Genomic DNA, 14367 nt, shown 5'->3' on the forward strand with positions numbered 1-14367 from the left:
AGCACAGTCAGCCCAATGTGCACAGGGACACGGACGTCCGTGTGTGGGTCCCTGATCTACTGAAAGCTCTCACGATTTCTCTTTCACAAGAGAACCCTGGCACGGTTTCCTGATCCACCGGGCAATGCATTTCTGATCCGGAGGCTCACCGTCAAGAGGAGGCCAAATGTTGAAAAGACCTTCTGCTCCCACATCACTGGAGGCTCGTGGGGCCTCTCTCTGGACTTTGGCAGCTGTCTCCCCCATCCTGACACAGATCTGATGCCCAGGGACACGCTTGCCTCCCTGTCACAGTTCACATTTACAACCCGTTTCTTTCCCTTAGGAGAGGACAAACAAACTTGTCCCACAATTCTCTGCACATCAGGTGACTTCACAGGCCCTCCCAGTGGCTTCTGCTATGTTATTCTGGGACGTTCTCTCCACAGGGAGTGCTCCGGTCTGAACCGCTTCCTAACACCCAATGCCCGCACATCAAGTGCTGTCTCCAACACCACACAGCGAGGGGCTTCATCTCATCTGGAGAAGCGGTCCTAAGTGATCGCACATTTGAATGCCTCAGACGTTGCAAGGCATCTGCCTTTGCAGATGGAGAGAGAGAAATTTGCCTGACTTTGCAGATGAAGAGACAGAAAGTCAGGAAGGAGAAATCAATTGCTCACCGACAGTTACTAAAGACACTGCTGAAGATACAGCCTGGGAACCTTCCTTCTGAATCCAGAGCTCTTTCCACTCCAACAACCGCCCTCCTGTCACAGCCTCCTTTCTGTCCTCTGCAACTGGACAGATGCCGCCTCTTGTTCCAAAGACCACCTCCCATCACATTATGGGCGGAGCAGAGTCCTCTTTAAACTCCCACGGCGGGTACCGTGTACTATCACCGGAGTTCCCCCAGGCTCCCACAACGGAGCCTTCCCTGCCAGACCTCAGCGGAAACCTCAACTGAATGGCAGTTCACGAGCCTCAGCCATTTAGACCCACAGCCTAGACGCTACGTGTCTGCAGGATCTTCTGTGCTACAGAGAGGATTCCTGTCAACATGATTTAGCCTCTTGCTGAGAAAAACAGGTGGTTCTGTGCCTGTGCCGGGAATCCGTAGCTGAGATTTGACCCTGAGTCCCACACCCGCCATACTGCAGACGTGGAAAGGTGGCTACATACTCTGGCCTCTCTCTCATCCATTTTTAGCAAAATGTTAAAATACAAAGTTATATTTGCCTAGAGGTATGGGGAAAATGAAATACATTCTGATGAAGAGAGCGTTCCGTATCTCAGACAAAACACAGAACACTCTTCAGCACACTCGTGATGGTCAACCTATAGAACTTACCTTCCGTCTTCAGCCGGCAGCCCAGGTCGCAGGCCGCCTGGCTCATAAGAAGTTTATTTTGCTTGTCTTCGTATTTCTGGTCCTCCTCATGATCTTTTCCATCTTCTGTAAACAAATTCAGAAAAGCAGGTCACGTGAAGAACATCACATTTCACATGTGACCAAATCAGCGTTAAGTCACAGCACAAGCACAGAATTGTTCCCAGGGCAAGAATACAAATTCTGACGGGAAGATTCCAGGGTGCCCTAGATGAAGCCTGGTGAGTAGATGAGCCTGCTTTCCAGATGCCCGGGCTAAAATCTCCCTGTACAGGTACACCATAATGCCGTATTCTCTCCGCGAGTCTATGCAAAGTTAAACCACATTTTTTCCCAGAAAGTCTCCAAAAATTAGTCACACTATTTTCGGGGAGTGTTGCTACAACACTGACGTATCTCACCAGGTAGCAAGGTCACTGAATGGTCACAGGCATCTAGACATGAAACCGGACAATATGTAAACTCTAACAACACCTGCTCGAAAAAGAATCTGCGAGCTTTGCGCAGTGGCAGTATCCGAGCCAATGAGTTTTATCTGAGATGAGATTATTGCTCATTGAAAACTTTCCCCGATACCCCGCCGGGAAGACAGGCAATAGAGTCGGCATTGACCCTTTCTGACAGTCTCTAGGGAGAAGGAATTAAAAAAAGAAAAAAAAAAAAAAAACACACACACACACAAACAAAAAAGAATCTGCGGGCCGGGCAAGGTGGCTCACGCCTGGAATCCCAGCACTCTGAAAGGCCGAGGTGAGCACTTCACGAGGTCAGGAGATCGGGACCATCCCGGCTGACACGGTGAAAGCCTGTCTCTGCTAAAAATACAAAGAAATTAGCTGGGCACGGTGGCATGCGCCTACAGTCTCAGCAACTTGGGAGGCTGAGGCAGAACTACCGTCTGAACCCAGGAGGCAGAGGTTGCAGTCACCTGAGATCGTGCAACTGAACTCCAGCCTGAATGACAGAGGGACACTCCATCTCAAAAAAAAAAAAAAAATCCTTGATTTGAAAGGACAAGGTGGGTCAAAAATTGGAGGTCTGGAGTTCAAAACCAGCCTGGCCAATATGGTGAAACCTCGTCTCCACTAAAAATACAAAAATTAGCCAGGTGTGGTGGTGGGCACCTGTGGTCCCAGCTACTCAGGAGGCAGAGGCAGGAGAATCACTGGAGTCCGTGAAGCGGAGATTGCAGTAAGCCAAGAGGGTGCCACTGCACTCCAGCCTGGGTGACAAAATAAGACTCCAACTCAACAACAGCAAACAACACGTGATGCTACCAAGAAAAATCACACCGGCCGTGGCACTGACGGGGCGGAGAGCCGGGGTGAGCCTCGCTTTACGGAAACATACCAGCAAGGTAAAGGGCAAATGTTTTCATCCTGGTTTCAAGGTGACTGTGCAGCTAAGCAAGCTGACTTAAAAGAGATCAAGACTGAAGCTCGGAGCAGTGAAACCTGGGGAACGACATCCCCCAATAAACAGGCAAGGCTCCCCGTTTCCTTAAAAAGAAATGGCAACTCCATGAACATCGTTCAGGGACAGATGACATCATTACAGGTGATGAGAGATACCGACTCAAAGCTAGGACACCTGACAGACACCTACTGGACACCTCCTGCACTCAGGTGACCATGAGTTTGTCACACTGGCCTGGGGTCTGGTAACTTGATACTTGGGCCTGGGAGACAAACGCACGGCACGAGCTGAGGAAGAGATAAAAATTCCCTGATCATCCGTGTTTACTATCCCATCCCACATTTTTATTCCAACCCATCCGTGTGTATAGAGCCCGTCTTCCGAGGTGATCTTCCCCAGCCTAGACAGAGGTGCCAAAAACAAGGAATGTAGAGGTCACCTGAAAGAATGACCAGAGCATCCTCCACTACATCATGAGATGATGGACTCCCTGCCACCAGTGCAGAGTCCACGTTGTCTTCCTCAAACGTGATTTCATCGGTGTCTCCGTGAGGCTGGCTGGAGGCAGTCGGGCCGTAGCTACTTGAACGAGTGATGGCACATTCCTCCAGTGAGTCTTCAGGGACTCTCTGGACATCAACCTTTGGCACCTCCCCGATGAGCCTGACGGTATAGAGATGACAAAACATTAAACAAAGGGGGATTGGACCCCACGAAGTCCTGGCTGGTTTTCACAGGAGGAATAAGACAGGGGTCTCAGAAGGCAAATGGGAGGTTCCCTTTGAGAGGAAACAGGCAATCCTCCTCTCTGCCACAGAGCATGGCTGCCATGGGAACCGGAGAGAAAGGGAGCAGCTGGTATTCATCACACGGGGCAGAAAGGAGCTGAGAAGAACAGAGACTCAGTTATCCCTGCAGAATTCAGACACGGCACTCGGCACATACAAAGAACCACAACAGCTGCCACGCCCTGTGTCTCAGTTGGGTTCAACTGAACGTATTGTGGCCAAGGGAGCGGAGGCTTTTGGCCCACGGTAGACACCAGAGAGGGTGAGATTCTAGAACTTTCCCATACTTTCCCACCCACTACTTGCCCCTGATTATTCAGCATTACCTGGGGGCACGTGACTCCTGTATTATCTCAGCCTCTGCGACATGAACACCTTCATCCTCATCTGCGTCATTTTCTGCAAGTACAGATGTGTTCGTTCAGATATTTCCCACTTCACACTCTGCAAGCACAGTCAGCCCAATGTGCACAGGGACACGGACGTCCGTGTGTGGGTCCCTGATCTACTGAAAGCTCTCACGATTTCTCTTTCACAAGAGAACCCTGGCACGGTTTCCTGATCCACCGGGCAATGCATTTCTGATCCGGAGGCTCACCGTCAAGAGGAGGCCAAATGTTGAAAAGACCTTCTGCTCCCACATCACTGGAGGCTCGTGGGGCCTCTCTCTGGACTTTGGCAGCTGTCTCCCCCATCCTGACACAGATCTGATGCCCAGGGACACGCTTGCCTCCCTGTCACAGTTCACATTTACAACCCGTTTCTTTCCCTTAGGAGAGGACAAACAAACTTGTCCCACAATTCTCTGCACATCAGGTGACTTCATAGGCCCTCCCAGTGGCTTCTGCTATGTTATTCTGGGACGTTCTCTCCACAGGGAGTGCTCCGGTCTGGGTTGAACCGCTTCCTAACACCCAATGCGCGCACATCAAGTGCTGTCTCCAACACCACACAGCGAGGGGCTTCATCTCATCTGGAGAAGCGGTCCTAAGTGATCGCACACTTGAATGCTTCAGACGCTGCAAGGCATCTGCCTTTGCAGATGGAGAGAGAGAAATTTGCCTGACTTTGCAGATGAAGAGACAGAAAGTCAGGAAGGAGAAATCAATTGCTCACCGACAGTTACTAAAGACACTGCTGAAGAAACAGCCTGGGAACCTTCCTTCTGAATCCAGAGCTCTTTCCACTCCAACAACCGCCCTCCTGTCACAGCCTCCTTTCTGTCCTCTGCAACTGGACAGATGCCCCTCTTGTTCCAAAGACCACCTCCCATCACATTATGGGCGGAGCAGAGTCCTCTTTAAGCTCCCACGGCGGGTACCGTGTACTATCACCGGAGTTCCCCCAGGCTCCCACAACGGAGCCTTCCCTGCCGGACCTCAGCGGAAACCTCAACTGAATGGCAGTTCACGAGCCTCAGCCATTTAGACCCACAGCCTAGATGCTACGTGTCTGCAGGATCTTCTGTGCTACAGAGAGGATTCCTGTCAACATGATTTAGCCTCTTGCTGAGAAAAACAGGTGGTTCTGTGCCTGTGCCGGGAATCCATAGCTGAGATTTGACCCTGAGTCCCACACCCGCCATACTGCAGACGTGAAAAGGTGGCTACATACTCTGGCCTCTCTCTCATCCATTTTTAACAAAATGTTAAAATACAAAGTTATATTTGCCTAGAGGTATGGGGAAAATGAAATACATTCTGATGAAGAGAGCGTTCCGTATCTCAGACAAAACACAGAACACTCTTCAGCACACTCGTGATGGTCAACCTATAGAACTTACCTTCCGTCTTCAGCCGGCAGCCCAGGTCGCAGGCCGCCTGGCTCATAAGAAGTTTATTTTGCTTGTCTTCGTATTTCTGGTCCTCCTCATGATCTTTTTGTTCTTCTGTAAACAAATTCAGAAGAGCAGGTCTCGTTCAGCAAATCTCACTTCACGCAAGACCAAATCAATGTCAGGTCATAGCAAAAGGGCGTAGAATATTCTCAATGGAAGAGTGTGATATTATGATGACCATGTTGTAACGGTCCCTAGACTATGTCACCCTAGAAGTAGATGAGTCTGCTTCTCAGATCCATGGGACAAACTCTCCTTCATCTTGTAGTTCTTAATCACCTATCCCGTGACCTTAGTCAGTGCAAACAATTATAACATTTCCCCAAAATGTTCACAACTTGTCGTAACTACTTTCCAGAAGCTTTGCTGCAATCCTGATCTACCTCATCATATATCAAGGTCAATCAGTGTTTAGAGAAATTTATATAGGAGACTGGACCAATGGATGAATTCTAACAACATTTACTAAAAAAGAATCTGTGGAGCCAGCACGGTGGTTCATACCTTGAATCCAAGCAACTTACGACGCCCAAGCTGGCAGACCACTTGACTTCAGGAGGTCAAGACCAGCCTGGCCAATGTGGTGAAACCTTGCCTCTACATAAAATACAAAAATTAGCCAGGCATGGTGGTGCCCACCGCTGATCCCAGCTAATTGGGAGGCTGAGGTACCAGGGTACATCAGTACCAGGGTACTCCCTGCTCTTGATCATGCCACATACACATACCACAGCTTCTATTAGGAGCAGGTTTCCCTTCAAGCTCCTCACAGGAGGCACTGTGTGCTATCATCATGTTTCCCCCAGTGTCTCTAGAGCACAGCTTTGCGTACTGGGCCTCAGCAGAAACCAAAACTGAATGGAAGTTCAGTAGCCTCAGACATTTAGACCAACAGACTAGATGGTTCTTGTCTGTAGGATCTTACATGGTACTGAGAAGATTTCTGTAAACATGGATTTAGCCTCTTGATGAAAAAATCAGGTGGTTCTGTGTCAGAAATCAATAGCTGGGATTGTATCCCCAGTCCCACAACCCACCTTACTGCAGGTATGAAAAAGTTGCTAAACACTCTGGCCTCTGTCTTCCATCTTTACCAAAATGTTAAAATACCCATTTCTATTTTCTGCAAGTATGGGCAGAAAAAATTCATTTTGATGAAGAGAATGGTTAGTGATTCAAGACAACACAGGACATCATTGATCACTTTCGTGGTGGTCAGCCTACAGAACTCACCGTGTATCTTCAGCCAGTCGTTCAGGAAGTCCACCACCTGGCTCCTAAGAAGTGTCTTTTTGTTGGCTCTGGCATTCAGTCGGTTTTCTTCCTGTTGGCAGCAGGATTTCTCATTGCCTTCTGGAATGTTCACCTCTGTGTTTTTTCTGGAAGGAGACTTGCCAGATGGCACCATGTTGACATTTGGGGCAGAACACAGAAAGCCAGTGACTGGGGAGAAAAAACCCAAACACATGATAGGTTACAAACTGGTGATGTCAAATTGGTTTAATCGGGATTGAGGGATGTCACTGACAGCCTTGCCTATTGATTTGAAGATGTCATTTCCCTGCTTTTCCTCTTCTCATCTCCACTCCCAACCTCCTTAAAGCAACTTGGCTTAACTACTCAGTCACCCTGAAACCTGGAAATGAACACTTCTGCCTTTTTCTTGCTTATAAGTTCTGCAGGATCTTATATGGTAGACAGGATTCTTGTCAACATGATTTATCCTCTTGCTGAGAAAAACAGGTGGTTCTGCTCCTGTGTCAGGAATCAATAGCTGGGATATTAACACTAGTCCCACACCCGCCTACTGCAGACGTGGAAACGTTGCTAAATACTTTGGCCTCTGTCTTCCATCTTTAACAAAATGTTAAAATACCCATTGCTACTTTCCTAGACGTATGGGAAGGATTAAATTAACTTTGAAGAAGAGAGTGTATCATTTCTCTGAGACAAGACAGGACATTGTTCAGCACTTTCGTGATGGTGAACCTATAGAATTTACCTTTCGTCTTCAGCCGGCAGCTCAGATAGTAGGCCACTTGACTCATAAGAAGTTTATTTTTGCTGTATCTGTATTTCCGTTCTTCATCGTGATCTTTTCGATCTTCTGTCAACAAATCAGAAGAGCAGGTCACATTAAGCAAATCGCACTTCACACAAGACCAAATCAGTGTTCGGTCATAGCACAAGGATGAAAAATATTCTCAGCGTAAGAATGTGATATTCTGACAGGAATATTCTAACGAGCCCTAGACTAAGTCGCCCTAGAAGTAAATGAGCCTGCTTTTCAGATCCATGGGACAAAATCTCCCTCATCTGGTAGATCTTAATCGCATATCCTGTGACCTAAGTCAGTGCAAATAATTAAAACTTTTTCCCAATTTTTGCAGTCTAGCCATCTGACAAGGGGCTGATACCCAGAATTTACAAAGAACTAAAGCAGATCTACAAGAAAAAAAACAAACAAGCCCATTCAAAAATGGGCGAAGGATATGAACAGATACTTTACAAAAGGAGACATACAGGAGGCCAACAAACATAGGAAAAAATGCTCATCATCACTGGTCATCAGAGAAATGCAAATCAAAACCACATTGAGATACCATCTCACACCAGTTAGAATGGCGATCATTAAAAAATCTGGAAACAACAGATGCTGGAGAGGATGTGGAGAAATAGGAACACTTTTTTTTTTTTTTTTTTTTTTTTGAGACGGAGTTCCGCTCGTTACCCAGGCTGGAGTGCAATGGCGCGATCTCGGCTCACCGCAACCTCCGCCTCCTGGGTTCAGGCAATTCTCCTGCCTCAGCCTCCTGAGTAGCTGGGATTACAGGCACGCACCACCATGCACAGCTAATTTTTTTTGTATTTTTAGTAGAGACGGGGTTTCACCATGTTGACCAGGATGGTCTCAATCTCTCGACCTCGTGATCCACCCGCCTCGGCCTCCCAAAGTGCTGGGATTACAGGCTTGAGCCACCGCGCCCGGCCGTGGAACACTTTTACACTGTTGGTGGGAATGTAAATTAATTCAACCATTGTGGAAGACAGTATGGCGATTCCTCAATGACCTAAAAATAGAAATCCCATTTGACCCAGCAATCCCATTACTGGGTATATATCCAAAGGATTATAAATCATTCTACTACAAGGACACGTGCACACGAATGTTCATTGCAGCACTGTTTACAATAGCAAAGACCTGGAACCAACCCAAATGCCCAACGATGATAGACTGGATAGGGAAAATGTGGTACATATACACCATGGAATATTACGCAGCCATCAAAAACCATGAGTTCATGTCCTTTGTAGGGACATGGATGAACCTGGAAACCATCATTCTCAGCAAACTGACACAAGAGCAAAAAATCAAACACCATATATTCTCACTCATAGGCGGGTGTTGAACAATGAGAACACATGGACACAGGGAGGGGAGCACTACACACTGGGGTCCGTTGGGGGGAAATGGGGGAGGGGCGGGGGGTCGGGAGGTGGGAAGAGATAGCATGGGGAGAAATGACAGATACAGGTGAGGGGACGGAAGGCAGCAAACCACACTGCCATGTGTGTACCCATGCAACAATCTTGCATGTTCTTCACATGTACCCCAAAACCTAAAATGCAATTAAAAAAAAAAACTTTTTCCCACAAATCTTCATAAATTGCCCTAAATGCTTTCCAGAAGCTTTGCGGCAATACTGATTTATCTCATCATATGTCATTGTCAATGAATGGTTAGAGAAATTTATACAGGAGACTAGACCGAGGGATGAATTCTAACAACTTTTACTGAAAAAAGAATCTGTGGAGCAGGCAAAGCGGCTCACGCCTGGAATCCCGGCACTTTAGGAGGCCCGAGCAGGCAGATCACTTGACCTCGGGGTTCAAGACCAGCCTGGCCAACATGGTGGAACTCCACCTCTACTAAACATACAAAAATTAGCCATTTGCAGTGGTGCTCCCCAGGGATCACAGCTAATCGGGAGGCTGAGGCACCGGTACCAGGCTACTCCCTGCTCTTGATGGCGCCACATACACATATCACAGCTTCTATTAGGAGCAGGGTCCCCTTCGAGCACTCACAGCGGGTACTGTGTGCTATCACTGTGTTTCCCCCCGTATCCCCAGAACACAGCTTTGCCTGCTGGGCCTCAGCAGAAACCAGAACCTAATGGAAGTTCAGTAGCCTCAGACACTGAGACCAACAGACTGGATGCTACTTGACTGCAGGATCTTATACGGTACAGAGAGGATTCCTGGAAACATGGATTTAGCCTCTTGATGAGAAAAACAGGTGGTTGTGTGCCTGTGTCAGAAATCAATAGGCGGGATTGTAACCCCAGTCCCACCCCCACCTTACTGCAGACATGGAACAGTTGCTAAATACTTCGTCCTCTGTCTTCCATCTTTAACTAAATGTTAAAGTACCCATTTCTATTTTCTACAAGTATGGGAAGGATAAAATTAATTTTGATGTACAGAGTGGTTAGTTTCTCGAGACAAGACAGGACATCATTCATCAGTTTCATGGTGGTGAACCTGTAGAACTTACTGGATGTCTGCAGCTGATAGTTCTGGAAGTAGGCCACCTGGCTCAGAAGAAGTCTATTTTTGCTGGCTCCGAAATTCAGTTTGGTCTCTTCCTGCTGGGAGTAGGAATTCTCGATGGTATCTGGAAAGTTCACCTCTGTGGTTTTCGTGGAACAAGTCCTGCCAGATGTCGCCATGCTGACATCTGGCAGGACTTCAACTCACCCCAGGTAGAGCCAGAAACTGGGGAGAAGAAAACCAAACACATGATGGGTTAAAAACTGGAAATCAAATAGGTTTCATCAGGACTGGGGGATGTCAAGAACTCAAATTCTTAACTTACCGTTGAGAAAAACTTGATCCTCACAGCACTTTAGGGTCCTTAACCGCAAAAACAAGGTTCGCAATGCTTCAGCTGGGAGCTGAAGGTGCCACCTCTAGCTCAGACTCTGACAAGAGTGTGGGAGATAGTGGCCTGTGTACCAGGTAACCGTCTGCTGTTGCAATAACAGAATTAGAAGCTGGACGTGTCATGGAATCTTAGGAGCCCTTCATTCCAATTGCCCAGGGTTTGCTAAAACACAGGCCTCCTGGTCTCACCTGAGGTCACAACCGATGGGGACCATTCCTCTATCAGTCACTCTCAGTATTTGTGTACCCTTGTTACAATGCCACAGTCCCACCTCATTCCCAATACATCTCAGCATGTGCCTCATTTTTTATCTCTTGTGTGTATAAAATTGTAAAGGCAGAAACAGTTTCCCAACATGTGATATTTTCTTAATGCTAGTCAGGAAGTCAGTCACGCCTCCTTCTCATATGTGAAAACAGAATTGAAGGCTTTTCCACAAGTTTAACACATCATCCTATTACACTGCCGTGATAGCCTCTGACTCTTCTGCAGTTTTTTCTGTATCCACTAGAAAGTGAATGAGGAATTCATTTTTTAAAAATGTTTTCTTTCCTGGCTCAATATTATTCTTGCTGCATCCCATGGTTATGCTGATTTATATTTTCTTACTGGCAGATATCACTATACTGATATTTGTGGCAGAAGAGACTTTTCATCTCACTTAAGACCAGTTTGATGCTCCTATATCCAAAGCTTCCTCTATATGGGATGATTTGTTTTTTAATGTGACTGAACACTACCTCTCATTCTTGTCACTTATGGATGTCAATTTAGTCCCAGAAGAGCTCTTTTCAAGGTGTCAAGTCATGAAAATCATTTTTATAGAGATGCCCTGAAGGCATATGTGACCATCTATCTTGGGAAGTCTGGTAAACCTGATATGATTTTGCTGTTTTCATTTCGTCTTTCCATATATTGAAAATAACAGGGCCATGAGCGGTCCTTATGGAAGACCGTTTGAGAGATATTTTTCTGAGTTGGTCTAACGCCGTTGATGTGTGGCTGCATCCCACTAACCAAACACAGTAAGATCAAGGTGATGGTCAGGGGTGGTTGGTGGTCCTCCGGGTTGCTGTGCAATCGAAGGTGGATTGGAGATGACAGGAATGAGTAGGGAAGAGTCATCCCCTGAACCACCTCCTCACTTTCTCAGCTTTCACTGCCACCCAGGTTTTGTGAGCCTGGGACTTGGGAGACCGTTCTGTAGCCCAGGTCTCCTGTGTCTGGCTGCTTCCTGGGCTTGCCTGAGTTCAGGGTGCAATGGGTGTGACCCTGGGCTGCCCAACATTCATGTGGAAGTGAAGCAAGGAGGACTGGATCAATCATTGGAAAGCGTGCCTCTCTACAGCCCCCATCATCCTCCAGCAACACTGTCAGCATACTGCTTTCAGATACATCAAAGCCTTTATGTATATACATGTTCTGGTGTCTCAGAAGCCTGACATTCTGTGGCAGAAGGAAAATGTCAGGTTTCTTTATTATAAAAATGATGAAACTGCAGGTTCACCAAGTTATGTGGCTTACTTCAGGTCACACAGGGATGAGTTTCGAGCACTGCCAATAAAAGCAATCACTAGGATCCATGTCATTCAGTAAATATTCATACAATTACTCAGTAATTACTTGTTGATCAATTTGTACCAGGCATTTTGCTCAAAACTGTGCACATATTTGGACAGCATATCTTCATCAGAATCCTCCACGTAACGCTGTTATCCTAAGAATCAGGTAAGAAACCTGAACAAGAGGGATAGCAAATCATGAATTTGGCCATATTTCCATTTTTTGGTTTCTGTGATGCTGGACAAATGACCAGAATGAGTCACAGGAAGAGTATTGATTCCTGTATCATCTTCCAGGACAGAGGTGTGCCCTCCTAGCATATTGGGACCAAAATTCAGAAGTGTCTGCAACCTTGCTTTAGCAGCATGGAAAATCACCTCTATTTTCCATGGAATTAGACCTGGAATTTCCCTGGACCTTTGGAATATACAAGAGAAGTATGAGACTTGGGTCTTCCCTTGACTGTATTTAATTCTCTCTTCTATGGAATGCCAATGATTCTAAGACTTTTGCTTTTCTTTCTTTCTTTTTTATTTTGAGACAGAGTCTTGCTGTCACCAGGATGAAATGCAGTGATGCAATCTCGGATCACTGCAACCTCTGTCTCTCGGGTTCAAGCGATTCTCCTGTCTCGTCTCCCAAGTAGCGGGGACTACAGGCATTTGCCACCACGCCCAGCTAATTTTTGTGTTTTTAGTAGAGATAGGGTTTCATCATGTTGGCCAGGATGGTCTCGATATCATGATCTCGTGATCTGCACACCTTGGCCTCCCAAAGTGCTGGGACTACAGGCATGAGCCACCATACCCGGCCGACTTTTACCTTCTTATATGCACAATACATGTTTTATGAAAAAAATTTTACTAATAGCTCTATTTAGAAAGAATAAATATGAGCTACAGTTCAGGGTTTATGCCCTGGACTTACTATTTCTATGATTTCTGTTTTGAGATTAAATTCTCAGGTAAATAGAAAAATACTTATTGCTTATAAAAGCAAATTAGTTATTGGTTTGAGTTTTTGATACAGAAGCGCACACTTTTGACTTTATCTTTGTCTGTCCCCATCAGTGCCGCTCACTGTCTCCCAGTAGGACCTGGCCACACCCCTGCACTTACCCTCGTCCTGCTCAACCGTCTCCATGCACTGTCCAATTCCATCTGTGATTCAGGCTCCTCCCAAGGCTCCCTGAAATACGTACAGGTCTTGGGACATCAGACACACTCCAGGCACAAAAGCAGCCCATATTGTAAAGCGGGCAGCTGTGTTCCTGCTTCCCTGAAGTTGGCAGTGATGTCCTAGGACAGGAAGAAACAGTTTCCCTTGTTAGGGCGTCTCTTCTTCGTGCCTCAGGGTCTCTGATCTAGTGAACACAACTGTCCTGAATGTGAACAAACTTGCTAAATTCCTGGTTTCTTGCTAGGTGGCTAGAACACATTTATAAGACTTCCTGACTTACCCATGTTTGCTGAAGTCTGGATTCTTACCAGTATGATTCCTTTTCTTGTAAGGGGCAGCTTAGGGAAGATTAGCCCTATTGCCATGCAAAGAGAGATAAAGTGAATTTCTACTCAAAGCAATCTTGAATTTGAAACTAGGTCTTCCACTGTTTCAAAGCTGGCCTGTAGGGCCAACTGTGCACATATGTGGACATCACATCTTCATCAGAATCCTCAGGCATGTGTCCTCAAGGGCTTGTGTGTCTGCTGTACTCAGCATAAAGTTCTCTTATGGTAAGTTATAATTAACTTACCAGAATATCATTCATTATCAAGATAAAGTTATTTCTCATTATGGTAAGTTATAATTAACTTACCAGGATATCATTCATTATCAAGATAAAGTTATTTATCATTATGGCAAGGACAAATTTAGAAGACTTATTAAATTTACTTCTTTATTTCCCCAGCTGGAAACAGTCTATAGCTCCTGATATCATCACTGTCCTCTGAATACCTTGGCTGCGTTAACTGCTTTGACTCAACATGGAGCTGTGGTGTTGGTCTACTGTACCTCGAGATGCTGAAATATGGCTGAAGTCCAGGGTCACTGGCCCAGGACATCCACTGCAGTCATCTCATGAGGCATGGCCCACTCGTTCCAACAAACCCACCATCACTACACTTCTCATGAATCAGCAGTCACTAGATTGAGAATTCTGTGAAAGCTGGGATCCTATTTTACTCACCTCTGTGGTCATGGTCCTTAGCTAAGGGCCCAGCACAGAGGGGCCTCTCAGCAGTGTTCATCTATGATTGAATAAAATGCATTACAAACCTCCAGCCCTTTCACTACATCTCTGTCCCCAGTGTCTTGTAAGGGATGCTCTTTCTCTCAGAGGCTGCAAATCCCCTTCCCTAGAGAGGCACCTGCCTTACACCATCCCTGCCCCAGAATCCTCTCCTGTGGGAGCTTCAAGGAAGACTAGTCTGTTCTCAAAATGTTC

The 14367-nt window shown here is 46.4% G+C and overlaps 1 protein-coding gene and 1 non-coding gene across 11 annotated transcripts in view; one reads left to right on the forward strand and one right to left on the reverse strand.

Moving 5' to 3' along the window:
- LOC141581765 (NBPF family member NBPF8-like) overlaps positions 1-14367 on the reverse strand; it is a 47684-nt gene that overhangs the window by 13112 nt on the left and 20205 nt on the right. For 8 of the 10 annotated variants that reach the window (XM_074388023.1, XM_074388022.1, XM_074388020.1 and 5 more), the window contains 7 exons: positions 9969-10189; positions 7413-7517; positions 6644-6853; positions 5357-5461; positions 3900-3972; positions 3225-3448; positions 1331-1435 (listed from right to left, as the gene is read on the reverse strand). In XM_074388023.1, the coding sequence (XP_074244124.1) occupies positions 1331-1435; positions 3225-3448; positions 3900-3972; positions 5357-5461; positions 6644-6853; positions 7413-7517; positions 9969-10143 (997 nt within the window). In that variant the 5' untranslated portion in view covers positions 10144-10189. Of the gene's footprint in view, positions 1-1330; positions 1436-3224; positions 3449-3899; positions 3973-5356; positions 5462-6643; positions 6854-7412; positions 7518-9968; positions 12632-14367 lie in introns of those variants that run through there. The other 2 variants (XM_074388025.1, XM_074388021.1) reach the window with 2 other exon arrangements.
- LOC141581948 (U4 spliceosomal RNA) lies at positions 1865-2005 on the forward strand. Its single transcript, XR_012514773.1, has one exon. It is a non-coding gene; the product is annotated as a U4 spliceosomal RNA (small nuclear RNA).

The sequence above is a fragment of the Saimiri boliviensis genome, chromosome 17 (genome assembly GCF_048565385.1).
Source record: "Saimiri boliviensis isolate mSaiBol1 chromosome 17, mSaiBol1.pri, whole genome shotgun sequence".
Lineage (NCBI taxonomy): Eukaryota > Metazoa > Chordata > Mammalia > Primates > Cebidae > Saimiri > Saimiri boliviensis.